The sequence below is a fragment of the Ips typographus genome, linkage group LG1, assembly GCF_016097725.1.
Source record: "Ips typographus isolate SLU linkage group LG1, UJ_Ityp_2.0, whole genome shotgun sequence".
Classification (NCBI taxonomy): domain Eukaryota; kingdom Metazoa; phylum Arthropoda; class Insecta; order Coleoptera; family Curculionidae; genus Ips; species Ips typographus.
Genome location: NC_138422.1, coordinates 24,371,249 through 24,387,953, shown reverse-complemented (window position 1 = coordinate 24,387,953; position 16,705 = coordinate 24,371,249). Strand labels below are relative to the sequence as shown.

General features: G+C 35.0%; 1 protein-coding gene and 1 long non-coding RNA gene across 13 annotated transcripts in view; one reads left to right on the top strand and one right to left on the bottom strand.

Moving 5' to 3' along the window:
- Positions 1 to 14,748, top strand: part of Gdap2 (ganglioside induced differentiation associated protein 2) — a 41,001-nt gene extending 26,253 nt beyond the window's left edge. The window contains exons 8-12 of one of the 9 annotated variants that reach the window (XR_014180860.1): positions 5,340 to 5,493; positions 5,602 to 5,796; positions 9,193 to 9,336; positions 12,323 to 13,076; positions 13,491 to 14,748. Coding sequence is in view for 1 of the 9 variants with exons in the window: in XM_081993810.1 (XP_081849936.1) it covers positions 5,340 to 5,493; positions 5,602 to 5,796; positions 9,193 to 9,336; positions 12,323 to 12,364 (535 nt within the window). In the remaining 8 variants the exon portion in view is untranslated. Of the gene's footprint in view, positions 1 to 5,339; positions 5,494 to 5,601; positions 5,797 to 9,192; positions 9,337 to 12,322 lie in introns of all 9 variants that reach the window. The other 8 variants (XR_014180858.1, XR_014180857.1, XR_014180859.1 and 5 more) reach the window with 8 other exon arrangements.
- LOC145738809 (uncharacterized) lies at positions 13,641 to 16,245 on the bottom strand. Of its 4 annotated transcripts, none has more exons than XR_014180871.1 (2): positions 16,145 to 16,245; positions 13,641 to 13,927 (listed from the first exon to the last, which is right to left on the bottom strand). It is a non-coding gene; the product is annotated as an uncharacterized LOC145738809 (long non-coding RNA). The 4 variants fall into 4 exon arrangements; XR_014180869.1 differs by lacking the exon at positions 16,145 to 16,245 and adding an exon at positions 15,830 to 16,037; XR_014180872.1 differs by lacking the exon at positions 16,145 to 16,245 and adding an exon at positions 15,718 to 15,834.
- Positions 16,246 to 16,705: the final 460 nt, after the last annotated feature.

Sequence of the window (16,705 nt, the reverse complement as noted above, 5' to 3'; positions counted from 1 at the left end):
AGCCAATCGGGATCAAGGTTGGCTAGTTTGGTGTGAAAATTGTATACAGTGCGTCCGCAAATTGTGCTTTTGATTTATGTAGAAAAATCGCACGGTTTAGTGGTATAACGAGTTTGCTATACAGGGTGGACCACGACGAATCACCGCAATACATTATGGACTGTAATTCTGGTAATTTGGTAATATACAGTGTGTCCAGGATAAGGAGGTCCACTATGGGGATTTTGAAAACAGTTTGAAATACAGATTTAGAAAACATCGACTGTTTTTGGTGTTTGAGATATTTTGAAAAAAGTGCATTTTTTGGTTTTACGTTTTATTTTTTTTTCGACGTTTTGTCTTTGCGGAACCATCATCAACACTATTTTTTCAAATACGGGTCAAAGTTTTGAACTGTCAGAAACACAGTTTGAAAGGACAGTCAAGAACAAAATCGCTGGAAAAACCTACTTGGATTGAGAAAATGACTGTTTTAAGTAAATTTTTTGAAATCCCCATTAAATTTCCTATTCAATAACCTGAAAAAACATTACAAAATTTTGTACAGCCTGGGAGAAAAGCGGTTGTTCCATTAAACTAGTTTTTCCTAATAACTCGAAAATGGTGAAAGTTACAAAAAAATTGCAAGAAACCAAAATTGTTTTTAATCAACTCCTTAACCCAACACCGTAAATTTGCAGGACCGTTTTTGCTTACAATATACTGTGTATGAAGTATGATGTTTTTTGGTGACTGTTTTTGGTCACCCTGTACGGAATTTTTAAGATACATTTTTTTGCTCAACACCACTGGAAAGAGGAGCTTAAGACGGTTAGTTTGAGTGGTTCAACCTCCTTGATTTCCTAAAAACAACCGAGTTACAGGGTGTTCAAATTTCTAATCACAACTTTAACTGATTTGAAATTTTGTTGCATTAAACTAGTTTTTCCTAATAACTCAAAAACGATAAAACTTACAAAAAAATTGCAAGAAACCAAAATTGTTTCTAATCAACTCCTTAGCCCAACACCGTAAATTTGCAGGACCGTTTTTGCTTGCAGTATACAGGGTGTGTATAAAAAGTATGGTGATTGACTGTTTTTGGTCACCCTGCACGCAATTTTTCAGATAGAATTTGTTGCTCAATACCACTGGAAAGAGGAGCTTAAGACGGTTAATTTGAGTGGTTCAACCTCTGTGAACTCCTAAAAACAACCGTGTTACAGGGTGTTCAAATTTCTAAACCACAACTTGAACAGATTTCAAAATTTGTGGCATTGAACTAGTTTTTGCTAATAAGTCGAAAACGATGAAAGTTACAAAAAAATTGCAAGAAACCAAAATTGTTTCTAATCAACTCCTTAGCCCAACACCGTAAATTTGCAGGACCGTTTTTGCTTCCAGTATACAGGGTGTGTATGAAACGTATGGTGATTGACTGTTTTTGGTCACCCTGTACGGAATTTTTTGCTCAATACCACTGGAAAAAGGAGCTTAAGACGGTTAATTTGAGTGGTTTAACCTCCTTGATTTCCTAAAAACAACCGAGTTACAGGGTGTTCAAATTTCTAAACCACAACTTGAACTGATTTCAAAATTTGTTGCATTGAACTAGTTTTTGCTAAAAAGTCGAAAACGATGAAAGTTACAAAAAAATTGCAAGAAACCAAAATTGTTTCTAATCAACTTCTTAACCCGACACCGTAAATTTGCAGGACCGTTTTTGCTTCCAGCATACAGGGTGTGTATGAAACGTATGGTGATTGACTGTTTTTGGTCACTCTGTACGCAATTTTTCAGATAGAATTTTTTGCTTAACACCACTGGAAAGAGGGGCTTACGACGGTTAATTTAAGTGGTTCAACCTTCGTGAACTCCTAAAAACAACCGAGTTACAGGGGTTCAAATTTCTAAACCACAACTTGAACTGATTTCAAAATTGTTTGCATTAAACTAGTTTTTGCTAATAAGTCAAAAACGATGAAAGTTACAAAAAATTGCAAGAAACCAAAATTGTTTCTAATCAACTCCTTAGCCCAACACCGTAAATTTGCAGGACCGTTTTTGCTTGCAGTATACAGGGTGTGTATGAAAAGTATGGTGATTGACTGTTTTTGGTCACCCTGTACCCAATTTTTCAGATAGAATTTGTTGCTCAATCCCACTGGAAAGAGGAGCTTAAGACGGTTAATTTGAGTGGTTCAACCTCCCTGAACTCCTAAAAACAACCGAGTTACAGGGTGTTCAAATTTCAAATCACAACTTGAACTAATTTCAAAATTTGTTGCTTTAAACTAGTTTTTGCTACTAAGTCGAAAACGATGAAAGTTACAAAAAAATTGCAAGAAACCAAAATTGGTTCTAATCAACTCCTTAGCCCAACACCGTAAATTTGCAGGACCGTTTTTGCTTGCAGTATACAGGGTGTGTATGAAAAGTATGGTGATTGACTGTTTTTGGTCACCCTGTACCCAATTTTTCAGATAGAATTTGTTGCTCAATCCCACTGGAAAGAGGAGCTTAAGACGGTTAATTTGAGTGGTTCAACCTCCCTGAACTCCTAAAAACAACCGAGTTACAGGGTGTTCAAATTTCTAATCACAACTTGATCTGATTTCAAAATTTGTTGCTTTAAACTAGTTTTTGCTAATAAGTCGAAAACGATGAAAGTTACAAAAAAATTGCAAGAAATCAAAATTGTTTCTAATCAACTCCTTAGCCCAACACCGTAAATTTGCAGGACCGTTTTTGCTTGCAGTATACAGGGTGTGTATGAAAAGTATGGTGATTGACTGTTTTTGGTCACCCTGTACCCAATTTTTCAGATAGAATTTGTTGCTCAATCCCACTGGAAAGAGGAGCTTAAGACGGTTAATTTGAGTGGTTCAACCTCCCTGAACTCCTAAAAACAACCGAGTTACAGGGTGTTCAAATTTCAAATCACAACTGATTTGAAATTTTTTTGCATTAAATTAGTTTTTCCTATTACCTTGAAAACGGTGAAAGTTACAAAAAAATTGCAAGAAACTAAAATTGTTTCTAATCAACTCCTTAGCCCAACACCGTAAATTTGCAGGACCGTTTTTGCTTGCAGTATACAGGGTGTGTATGAAACGTATGGTGATTGACTGTTTTTGGTCACCCTGTACGGAATTTTTAAGATAGAATTTTTTGCTCAACACCACTGGAAAGAGGAGCTTAAGACGGTTAATTTGAGTGGTTCAACCTGATTGAACTCCTAAAAACAACCGAGTTACAGGGTGTTCAAATTTCTAAACCACAACTTGAACTGATTTCAAAATTTGTTGCATTGAACTAATTTTTACTAAATAACTGAGAAACGGCAAAAGTTTCGAAAAATTTGATAGTAAACAAAAATGTTTGTAATGAACTGCTAAACTAATCCCTGAAAGTTTTACAGTCCGTCAGTGTGGCTACTATACAGGGGGTGCATGAAAAGTGTAGTGATTCAAATTTATTACTTTTCAAATTAATGACAGAAAAATGATATCTTTCAAGCAAATTTCAATTATACTCTTCATTTCACAGTAAAACAGCTGAAAAACCTTTTCTTAAACTGAGAGACTGACATGGATTACTGACATCTTCAAAAGAATCTCCAATTTTGACTTACAAATCATAATTATGCTAAAAATATGTTTTTTAAAGTCATTCATAAAAGAATTTGCACCATAAACCATAACCAATTTGGCTCCACGAATTCGGTTGGGACTCGTGAGACACCTTTCGTAGTTAGAGAAGTCAATTCTAAAATCATCTAATGCAACTTTCCAACCAAGACATGCAACACCCTGTATAGTCCGGTTAAAATTTCCACTCAGTCGCGATCCCCTAGGAATTCCGTTTTCCGGTTTTTCGTGCGGCTTTTGCTCTTTACCACCTCCAGCAGACGTACTTAGGTCTATTTTTAACGACCTGGATTAATGACGTTCATCCATTCCTATAAATATGGGAACGAATAGGAATATTGCCGGTAACGTAAATACCACATGGCGCCACGCAACTTTCCTGAAATCGAATATGTTTTTTCAGACTGGCGAGACCAGAAGCGAATTAGGCACGCGATTTGCTCGATTAGCTTATTAATACATGAAAAATGCTTGTATACAACCGTGGGGAAATTGAAAACCTAAAATGAAGGCCACGAATCGGAGCGCCTTGACTAGATTTCAGTTGTAACCCATTGTTTGTAACAAAATATGTCTAGTGTTGCCAAGTTTCAGTATATCCATTTTAGAAATTCTGAAAATTTCTGTATGTTCCTTATTTTAAAAAGTAAAACAGTTTTTTAAGTTTAATGCTAACATGAATTTGTGGTGAATTTTCAAAGTTTCAGTCCAAACTATAAACTTTGTTTTGGTACAGTCACTTTGTTGAAGAGATTTATGAAAATTTTACACAATATTCTAAACCTCCATGAAGCGATAAAACTACATTTTCTTAAAACTGGTTGCAATAAATTTAAATTCACATTAAATGTTTTTAGAGCTCCATGAGCAGGATTTTTGACAGATGTAAGCTGTTTTCTTTCTATATGTCAAAGTGCTACAAACTGTCAAATACCACTCTATGAAGCTATAAAAGTTCTGAATCATTTCAATGAATTTAAAAAAATCCAAACACATATCTAGACAAAATTGTGTTTGTTTTGCGACCAGCAATGTTGAGTAGACGTAATAGCATTTTAAGTGGACACTTAAAGGATTTGCAAAGTTTAAGAAAGTTTAATTAAAGCAAAACTTGAACTGAAATCTGGCAACTTTTTTAAAACGTTTTTAGGAAAATTATACCATTTAATGGTTGGTAACAGTGACTTGTTGATCCAGTTTCTCTAAACATCTAATTTCCAAACACTCTGTATAAGATAAGTGCATTACTTTGTAAGTAGTTATAGTGAGATATTTCACATTATGTTTCCTGTAGTTGGAAACGATCTAAGACAAAAGAAACCATTGTTTCCTCCAGCTCTTATCATTGAATGTAATTGCAATAAATAATATCGAATCGGTTTACAATGATAAGGAATTGATATTACAATAAAAATCAAAAAGTTTAAGCTAAATGTTGGTTATTTTCTACAGAGTCTACATAGTTACTGGAAATCAGTCAAACTTGATTTTTACGGAGTGAGTCAAATATTGGACACCTTTAAATGGAACTTCTGTTAGTAATTTGAAATTTGTAATTTTTGGAATATATTCCCACTTATATTAAACTGCGCATATTTGTCCAAATTTAGTCGTTTTTGTACGATACCACCATTCCTGTGCTCACTTATGTCATTCTTTCAACATTATGTGAAATATGTGAATTAGTTAATCACATTTAATTTGTTCCAGGTACGAGAAACTCTTAAGACGATCCAAAACAGAAGATTTAAGCGAAGTGTCCGGTATCGGATGCTTATATCAAAGCGGTGTGGACCGATTAGGACGACCCGTGGTAGTTTTTGTCGGAAAATGGTTCCCGTACAACAAAGTAAACCTGGATAAGGTATTTTTTTGTCTCTCTTTTATTCCTTGATCCACAACACTCCGATCTGTAATTATCGGTCAGAACGAAATTCGATTAGCTCCTATACAGTTCAACCTCCGATTACAGGCACTGCTCTATCTGATAAACCTTCTGGACCCGATCGTCAGGGGCGATTACGTCATCGCTTATTTCCACACACTCACCAACAGCAGCAATTACCCGTCGTTTACCTGGCTGCGGGAGGTTTATAACGTTTTACCCTACAAATATAAAAAGAACCTCAAGGCCTTCTACGTCATACATCCGACGTTTTGGACCAAGGTGAGTCGCTAAATTTGATTGTAAAAGATTCTTCCTTAATTTTGTTTTGTTTCATATTTAAGCAGAATAACCAAAAAAATTATACACTTATTATTTTTTTTTTAAATACTAGTCACTTTAAGTCCGAAAAAAATAGTATTGAAAAACTACATTGTTCAATAAGCCCTCCAGCCTAACGTAGTTCTGACGTTAAGGAACACTTTAATTCCTTCCTTGCATCACGTGACAGCTGTCATAACTGTCAAAACTCTTTTACCAGTGACCCGGAAGTATAAAATGCCGAATAGATGTGTTTCTTTGAGGAATTGCACTGTAAGTTGTGTTTACAGCTCCATGGAACCAAATTGAACGGTTGAGACCTTAAGGAACACTTTAATACTTTGCTTGTGTCACGTGACAACTGTCATAACTGTCAAAACTCTTTTACCAGTGACCAGTGACCTGGAAGTATAAAATGCCAAATAGATGTGTTTCTTTGAGAAATTGCTCTGTAAATTGTGTTTACAGCTCCATGGGGCCAAATTGAACAGTTGCGACGTGAAGGAACACTTTAATACTTTCCTTGCATCACGTGACAGCTGTCATAACTGTCAAAACTCACTTGCGAGTGACATGGAAGTATAAAATACCAAATAGATGTGTTTCTTTGAGGAATTGCACCTGTAAGTTGTGTTTACAGCTCCATGGGGCCAAATTGAACAGTTGAGGCGTTAAGGAACACTTTAATACTTTTCTTGTGTCACGTGACAGCTGTCATAACTGTCAAAACTCTTTTACCAGTGATCTGGAGCTATAAAATGCCGAATAGATTTGTTTTTTTTGAGGAATTGTTCTGTAAGTTGTGTTTACAGCCCCATGAAGCCAAATTTGACAGTTGAGTCATTAAGGAACATTTTAATACTTTCCTTGCATTACGTGACAGCTGTCATAACTGCCAAAACTCACTTACCAGTGACCTGGAAGTATAAAATACCAAATAGATGTGTTTCTTTGAGAAATTGCTCTGTAAATTGTGTTTACAGCTCCATGGAGCGAAATTTGACAGTTGGAACGTTAAGGAACACTTTAATATTTTGCTTGCATCACGTGACAGCTGTCATAACTGTCAAAACTCACTTACCAGTGACCTGGAAGTATAAAATACCAAATAGATGTGTTTCTGTGAGGAATTGCACTGTAAGTTGTGTTTACAGCTCCATGAAGCCAAATTTAACAGTTGGGACCTTAAGGAACACTTTAATACTTTGCTTGCATCACGTGACAGCTGTCATAACTGTCAATACTCACTTACCAGTGACCTGGAAGTATAAAATGCCAAATAGATGTGTTTCTTTGAGGAATTGCACTGAAAGTGGTGTTTACAGCTCCATTGAGCCAAATTGAACAGTTGAGACGTTAAGGAACACTTTAATACTTTGCTTGCATCACGTGACAGCTGTCATAACTGTCAAAACTCACTTGCGAGTGACCTGGAAGTATAAAATACCAAATAGATGTGTTTCTTTAAGGAATTGCACTGTAAGTTGTGTTTACAGCTCCATGGAGCCAAATTTGACAGTTGAGACGTTAAGGAACACTTTAATACTTTGCTTGCATTACGTGACAGTTCATAACTGTCAAAACTCACTTTCCAGTGACCTGGAAGTATAAAATACCAAATAGATGTGTTTCTTTGAGGAATTGCCCTGTAAGTTGTGTTTGCAGCTCCCTAGAGCCAAATTTGTCAGTTTTGACATTGAGAAGAAACACTTTGATACCTACGTCAACTGTCATTACGCTCCATAGAACTATAAATACAATGTACAGTGTCTGTTAATGTCACAACTGTTAAATTTAACTTGGATGGAGCTATAAATACAACTTCAAATTATTACTTTATATTTTATCAAAGAAATCCAACTAATTCAGCAGCATTCCAGTTGTATGTTAGCGCTGAATGAGTTTTGACAGCCATCAGGTGACGTAAGAAACATATTGAAGTGCCACAAATGTCAAATTTGGTACTTTAATGAGGTTTAAGTACAAGGTACAACTGTCTTGCATTTGATCATTTTATCTTAGTGCCGAATAAGGTATAACAAGTGTTGACCTGACTAAAGTCACGCTGATAAGTGTCATATCTGTCAAAATTAACATCTTAAACTGTCATTTAACGTAGCAACGGCCATATTTAACTCCACAGAGTTGCGAATAACAATTTGAGGCGTGTGATTCATCAAAGAGGCGCTACTATTTGATATTTTACAGTTTCACGGCACTGTCACGGTAGCTAGTTCAGTTTGTCAACTTTCCGGCGTTGCCAAAATGAGTTTTGGCTTTGGCAACATTGATTTGTATATAAATTTCAAACGATTTGCGAAGGTTTGGCGTGTCCAATAATTTTATCGGTATGTTTACGAGTTCGGGTTGAATGATTAAAATGAATTTAATGGAAAAATTAATATTAAATTAAATTAAGGTGCTTTAAGTGCCTACCTTTGTACATAACGCATATCCGTCGGACCATAGAAAAGCTACACAGTATCTCTCCCAAAAAAAAATGTCTGTAATTATTCCCGTAATAATCCGTGATTTTGTTACATAATTACCCAGTCTATTATATGTGGTAATTAGTGAGGTCTTTCCATATTTTCGTCATTAGTTTTTTTTAAATGATTGTAAATGACCCGTTTAATGTTTGAAATTGTTTGGCTGTTTAACGTACAACTAAATGGAAAAATGTGGTTGTAGTAGCAAAATCGTTACGGATTAACCTGTGAGGCTATTTATTTTATATTAGGGATTGGAGAGGTGCTTGTGTTACTGGTATAGTTATATTTTGTACAAATACAGTATGTGATCTTATCCCCAACATTATAATATTTAGATAGTATGGTATTAAATATTGAATTTCATTAGGTTGGTTTTTTGGTTAAACCTAAAACTACTATAAAGAAGAAAGTGCATTTTGTTTGTTATAATAATAAGGACAATATGATCATCAACCAAAAGAGTCAGAAAAATATTTTTGAAAGATATGTACAGGGTGTTTGTTGCTCAATATTGCTAGGGTGAACAGAAGATGCTAAAATATGAGTATTCCACCAAATATGTGTTAATAAAATAGGCTGTTTTTTGTGATACAAGGTACTAAAGAAACATTTTTCTCTGTATGCTTTAGAATATTTCCAATCCTTGGAAAATTGTGCATCTCAGTCAGTTTTCAGTATTTCATACAGTTATTTAACAAAATATTCAAATTAGGAGCAAAGTTTTTTAGGAAATTATTTAGAATAGTGCCAATAGCTCTCAAATAAGTCATTTAATGAAAGTTAAAAGTACAGCAGGAAGTGCTATTTAAGAAAAAATCGATTAAACCCACTTCAAATATTCGGTGAGACGTCATTTTTGTTTTAGATGATGACGTGGTGGTTCACAACGTTCATGGCGCCGGCGATCAAGCAAAAAGTACATAACCTGCCCGGAGTGGAGTACTTGTACTCGGTTATGTCCCCCGACCAACTGGAAATCCCAGCATTTATCACCGAATACGACATGACGGTAAGGACATTGATATTTCCGGAAAAAATGGTTTGTACAGGTTTTCCGCATAAGAAAAAACGTGGTTTTGCTTCCTGTCTTTATCAAGCGTATAACGTATAAATTGCAAATGGAAGTTACTTTCACGACTAATAACTTTAATTAAAATCTTTTTCCTCCATTTTTTTATTGCTAAATTTGTAGGTATTACTGAAGGACATTAGTATTTTTAAAACTATTAATAGAATTCAGAACGTCTAAATTATATTATAAAAAAAAATATCAAAAAGATAAATAAAGTTTGGTAATTTCAATGAAACTTGTTGGAAAACAGCAAAGAATTATAAATTTTGTAATTTGAGTTTTAACGCTCTCTAGCGGCGAAACTGTAGCACTAATCAATCGACATTTATACGTCAATAGAAAGCTCATTTTTTAAATAACCGAGTTATTCAGGATTGAACAAAAGTATCCACCAAAAGAGTGATAAAAAAATTGGTCAACTTTGACGCCCTCTCGCGGCCAATTAGGATACTTTTAGAAAGCTTCTTTTATTAGCTATTTATTGACGTATAAAACTCTACTAAAATTGGAGTTATTCAAGATTGAACGAAAGGATGAAAAGGCATACTTTACGTCCTCTAGCGGGCTAAACAGTACCACCAACCAATCGACTTTTATACGTCAATCATTTCATTAGCTCTCCATCGACATATAAAAGATTATACAAAGTGTTACAAATAAGCGTGTTATTTACGGTTTAGTGACGGGGGGTGCACATGAAACACTTTTTGACTGTTTCATGGCTTATTTGACCCTGGAAAGTAAAACTTTGAAATTTCTTGAAAAAAACTGTTTTTGCAAATGACAATTTTCGTAAGGGACAAATTTGACTGAAACACCGCCACTATCTTAATGGGTTTTGCGTTATGTTGGCCACTTAATGCAAGCGAAAATCGACCTTAATTTGTACAGTTTCTCAGAAATTAGAGTGGTAACAGTCAAGGAAAATATTTAGTTAGCTTCGGAGCCCTCTGGCGGCCAAACAAAAATTATTTGACAATAAAGACAGTTTGACTTAATTTGACAGCTACTACTTTAACCTTCAATAACTCGGTTATTTTGACAGTTACAAAATGGTTCAATGTATCAATTTAAAGAATGATTTAAAAACAAATTACTTAATACAAACTTGTGTCAATCTGAGAGAATTATAAGAATAAGGAATGTTTCAAATTTGAAAAACTAAACTTTTTGTCCTCTTTTTAGAACTGATTTTATGAGCCCATTTTTTGACCACCCTGTACCATATATTTTGACGTTTTTCAAATTTCACATAAAATGGTAAATATCTCAGTAAGGAATACACATAGGTACACATATAGGTATTTGACATGAATACTCGAAATATGTTTAGAATTTGCCGTAGAATCCAAAAATGCAAAAATATACAGGGTGTCTCATTTAAATAAGTAGCAGTTGATATCCACTTCCGGTTAAATCATTGCATATTTCTTTTTTTTACTTTTTTTAATGAAAAAAGGTTTTTTAAACTCTTCAGTTGTGGTAGTTCAGAAAATTAGTATTGTATCGTGTTATTGGGAATTATTAGAATTTACTGAACATTACAAGCAATTAGTGGGCATTAGTGGCATATTAGGAATTAGTATACAAAATTTTACTCCTCGATCATAAATATAAGCACCATGGGTTGCATTTTTAGATTAGAGTTAGACAGAAAAATGAGTTTTGGCAAAAGCGGCATCTGTCGGCAAAAATAAACAATTTCAGGCAAGTAATTATAGTGTATATCAGAAGCAAAAAACAGTTCTTTTCAATGGAACAAAGCTCAATATTCTACGACAAACGGTTTGGAAGTTATTGCAGTTGGTTGGAGACCAGGAGGTAACTTTCATTCGCTCCTGATACTTGCTTTGATCCGGCAATTGTTCCTTCTGTGCTCCTGATAAATAGAAAATCGAGAGTTGTATATCAGAAACGCACAGAAATGAATTTTAGTCCCTCCTGACTGCAATCCGTCAATTTTCAAGATTTAATTGACTTTCTGTGCTCCTAATAGAAATATCTGGTTTTAACAGAAAATCCAGAGAGTTGTATTAGGAACGCAGAAACGCAATAAGGAGATAAATTATATGTATCTGTGTTATAATTTGTGACAAGTAACTACACCATTTACATATGTAATTTAGAAAGCATCAGTTGAATTTTAGAAACCATGTGTTGGATTTTAGAAATATCACTTGTATTTCGGAAACGGTACATTCAATATTAGAATAATAACTTTGATTTTAGAAATTGCAAATTGTATTTTAGAACAGTTTCTTGAATTTCAGAAAAGATCAGTCGGATTTTTGACACGGTTATTTGTAATTTGGAAAATTAAAGTTGTACATCAGAAATCTTCATACTAACATTTGTGAAAGGTAATTGTGCTGTCATTGTTACAAAGTTATTAAAAGTTTTAGCAAATGAAGATATGCCAGTTTGGATGTAAATTTTGTATTCATTGACAAAGTTATTCTTGTTGGCGTTTTGTAACTCGTAATTGTTACTACATATAGAACAATTCGCTGGTATTAAATTAAAAAAATGGACTAATAAACACACAGAAACATAATAAAATTCTGAAATTGAAATAACTTTTTTCAAAATACACGTGACAAATTCTGAAATTAAAATAACTATTCTAATATCCAACAGACCTTTTCTGAAATACAAGAGACTAATCTGAAATACAACTCACGCTTTCTAAAATCAAATTTACGATACTGAAATACAATTTTTAAGTTCTGAGATGCAACTTATATTTTCTAAAATCCAAGTGATATTTCCTAAACTACCTGTGTAAATGGTGTAGAGTAAACCAACTAGTAGCTTTAGTTACTTTGTAGCTTCACTTTTTTTGCGGAAAATCAACAAATTATTTATTCCAATCTGCGCTACGTTTTAATATTTAATTTTTTAACAAAAATTTAACTGATTTCAGATCAACGGCTTACGATATTTCCAGCCGGGTGCGCCCACATAAAACTCAACAGATACGGACTCAAACTGTTTTGTCATTATCTAGTAGTTTAAGCGAGAATTAACTGCTAACATTAAGTCTAGTATTAACTAATCCACACACGTGATAACATGCAATATTAAACGTTACTATAGTTGAAGAGAAAACTATATGAGAAACAAAAAAAAAAGAGAAATTTTTAGTGCTAATATATAATAACAAGTGTGTGCCAACGCCGGTGTTACTATTATTATATACTTGATAGGAAAAAAAAAGTAATAGTGCCCTATTTTTTAAAGATTGATAGTGAGAGAGACTGATAAGTGCGTGTGAGTGACGTACGCCTGCGCTATTAATACGTACTACAGGGTATGTGAAGAAAAATGGTCAAACTGTTAACTCACTAGTTGAGCGAAATGTTGGTCGCTTTGTATATATTTTTGATTTTTTTTGTTAACTGTTTTACGACATTTTTTTAGGGACGCTAACAATATTTAAATTATCAGATATGTGGCAACGTCGGGTAATTTTGTGCCCTGAAAACCGTCGTGAAGACCTTAGAAAGGTTTCAGAGGCTTCTGGCAACCAGAAATGGGTGTTTAGAGGCTTCTGGCTAATATAAAATTGCTTCTAGAGGCATTTGGCTCATTAAAAACAGTCATGAAGACCTTAAGAAGATTTCAGGCTTCCGGTAATACAAAATGACTTAAAAAACAGTCATGACGACCTTAAGAAGGTTTCAGAAGCTTCTGACAACTACAAATGGGTGTTTGGAAGCTTCTGGCTAATACAAAATTGCTTCTAGAGGCATCTGGCACATTAAAAATAGTCATGACGACCTTAAGAAGGTTTCAGATGCTCCTGGTAAACCAAAAATAGGTGTTTAGAGGCGTCCGGCAATACAAAAAGAGTTCTAGAGGCATTTGGCTCATTAAAAACAGTCATTACGACCTTAAGAAGGTTTCAGAGGCTTCTGGCTAATGCAAAATTGCTTCTAGAGGCATCTGGCCCATTAAAAACAGTTATGACGACCTTAAGAAGGTTTCAGATGCTCCTGGTAAACCAAAAATAGGTGTTTAGAGGCGTCCGGCAATACAAAAGAAGTTCTAGAGGCATTTGGCTCATTAAAAACTGTCACGACCTTAAGAAGGTTTCAGAGGCTTCTGGCAACTAAAAATAGGGTTTAGAGGCTTCTGGCTAATACAAAATTGCTTCTAGAGGCATCTGGCACATTAAAAACAGTCATGAAGACCTTAAAAAGGTTTCAGAGGCTTCTGACAACTAAAAATAGGGTTTAGAGGCTTCTGGCTAATACAAAATTACTTCTAGAGGCATTTGGCTCATTAAAAACAGTCATGACGACCTTAAGAAGATTTCAGAGACTTCTGGTAAACCAAAAATAGATCTTTAGAGGCCTCCGGTAATACAAAATGACTTCTAGAGGCATCCGTCACATTAAAAACAGTCATGACGACCTTTAGAAGGTTTCAGAAGCTTCTGACAACTACAAATGGGTCTTTGGAGGCTTCTGGCTAATACAAAATTGCTTCTAGAGGCATCTGGCACATTAAAAACAGTCATGACGACCTTAAGAAGGTTTCAGAAGCTTCTGACAACTACAAATGGGTGTTTCATCAAATGATGTCATTATTACAGTTTTTTTGACACCCTGTATATCAAAGCAAATAAAAAAACTGATAATATGAAATTTTGTACTTAATTTGTTCCAGTGATTAGCAGGTTGACCAACTTTCTTACACCACCCTGTAAAATATCTAAAAATTAATTCCCAGGCTTCTAGCTGCTGCACCTTGCAGCGCAACGACAACAGATGGCGCTGTTGCCACATCGGTCGCGCACCTAACCTAACTTATGCTTACAGGGTTGTCGAAAAGTTAACGTAGAGTAAGTGCACATGAAAATGGTAGACTTCTTCGCACTTTTTGACGTTATTTTCGAGTGATACAGTCTAAACTAGTGTCAAAAACATTCCGTGTTATTTTAGGCTACAATTTGAGCGCCTCCGCGTATATAGTTAGTTGGAATTTTCATTAATTATTATTATTAAAACGTAATTTTAGGGAAATTGTTAACTTTTTGTGGTTGCGGTCTGTTTTGAATGGCGTACCAAAACCAACATGGCGGACTACTTATTTGTGTTTAATATTGTTAATTTTTAGATTTTAATGTTGATAATCATCCACTATTGTTTTTACATTTTGAGTGTCGTTTTAAGAGATAGTTCGGCGGTGATTTCGATATGAAAACTATATTTTTGAAGATCACCCCGTATATTATATGCGTTGATATACCTATATTTTAATAATTTTATTAGGCTTAAGAGAGCTGTCCCCCAAACCTACATTGTTATCGCCAATCAAATTAATAAAAAAAATTATTATTACTAACTTTTTGTTGTTTTTTTTTTGTAAGTCCACCACTTGTCAAGATACTTCGGATTACCTTGGAGAAAGTTTCTAATTCGAACAGAAAATTGAGAATGCTCAAAAACGCCAAAAGGTAAGTTTTATTACTCCTGATTGACAATCTGTTTTAACAGAAAAATAGAAGAATGTATTAGAAACGCAAGAACGTAACATTGTAGTTACTTACCTCCTGATACTTTTTTGATCCGCCAATTGTCAAGAAATCTTAATTTACTGTGCTCCTGATAAAAAAAAATATCGAGAATTGTATTAGGAGCGCAGTAACGCAAAGAGGTAGTAATTCCTGATAATTTTCGACAATTGTCAAGAAAATGTATTTTACTTTGTGCTTCTAGTAGTTTTCAACAGAAAATTGAAAGTTGTATTAGGACCGCAGAAGCGCAAGGAGGGTACATTTTTGTCGCACCTAATACTCACATCAATCCGCCAATTGTCAATAAACTTTTATTTATTTTCTGTGCTCCTGGTAGAAAATCGCCAGTTCTAACAGAAACGCGAAAGTTGTATTAGGAACGCAGAAACGCAATAAGGTTCTTTGAGGCTTCTGGCAATAGAAAATGGCTTCTAGAGGCATCTGACACATTAAAAACAGTCATGAAGACTTTAAGAAGGTTTCAGAGGCTTCTGGTAACCAAAAATGACTGTTTAGAGGCTACTGAATATAAAATGGCGTCTAGAGGCATCTGGCACATTCAAAACAGTCATGACGACCTTAAGAAGGTTTCAACGGCTTCTGGCAACCTAAATTGGCGGTTTAGAGGTTTCTGGCAATACAAAATAGCTTCTGGAGGCATCTGACACATTAAAAACAGTCATGACGACTTTAAGGTTTCAGAGTCTTCTGGTAACCAAAAATGGCTGTTTAAAGGCTACTGGCAATACAAAATGGCGTCTAGAGACATTTGGCACATTAACAACAGTCATGACGACCTTAAGAAGGTTTCAAAGGCTTCTGGCTAATCAAAAATGGGTGTTTAGAGGCTTCTAGCAATACAAAATAGCTTCTGGAGGAATCTGGCACATTAAAAACAGTCATGACGACCTTAAGAGGGTTTCAGATGCTCCTGGTAAACCAAAAATAGGTGTTAGAGGCGTCCGGCAATACAAAAGGAGTTCTAGAGGCATTTGGCACATTAACAACAGTCATGACGACCTTAAGAAGGTTTCAAAGGCTTCTGGCTAATCAAAAATGGGTGTTTAGAGGCTTCTAGCAATACAAAATAGCTTCTGGAGGAATCTGGCACAGTCATGACGACCTTAAGAAGGTTTCAGAGGCTTCTGACAACCAAAATTCGCTGTTTAGAGGCTTCTGGTAATACAAAATGGCGTCTGGCACATTAAAAACAGTCATGACGACCTTAATAAGGTTTCAAAGGCTTCTGGCTAATCAAAAATAGGTGTTTAGAGGCTTCTGGCTAATACAAAATTGCTTCTAGAGGCATTTGGCTCATTAAAAACAGTCATGACGATTTTTAGGTTTCAGAGGCTTCTGGCAACTAAAAATGGGTATTTAGAGGCTTCTGGCTAATACAAAATTGCTTTTAGAGGCATCTGACACATTAAAAACAGTCATAACGACGTTAAGAAGGTTTCAAAGGCTTCTGGCTAATCAAAAATGGGTGTTTAGAGGCTTCTAGCAATACAAAATAGCTTCTGGAGGAATCTGGCACATTAAAAACAGTCATGACGACCTTAATAAGGTTTCAAAGGCTTCTGGCTAATCAAAAATAGGTGTTTAGAGGCTTCTGGCAATACAAATAGCTTCTGGAGGCATCTGACACATTAAAAACAGTCATGACGACTTTAAAAAGGTTTCAGAGGCTTCTGGTAACCAAAAATGGCTGTTTAGAGGCTGCTGGCTACACAAAATAGCTTCTGGAGGCATCTGACACATTAAAAACAGTCATGACGACTTTAA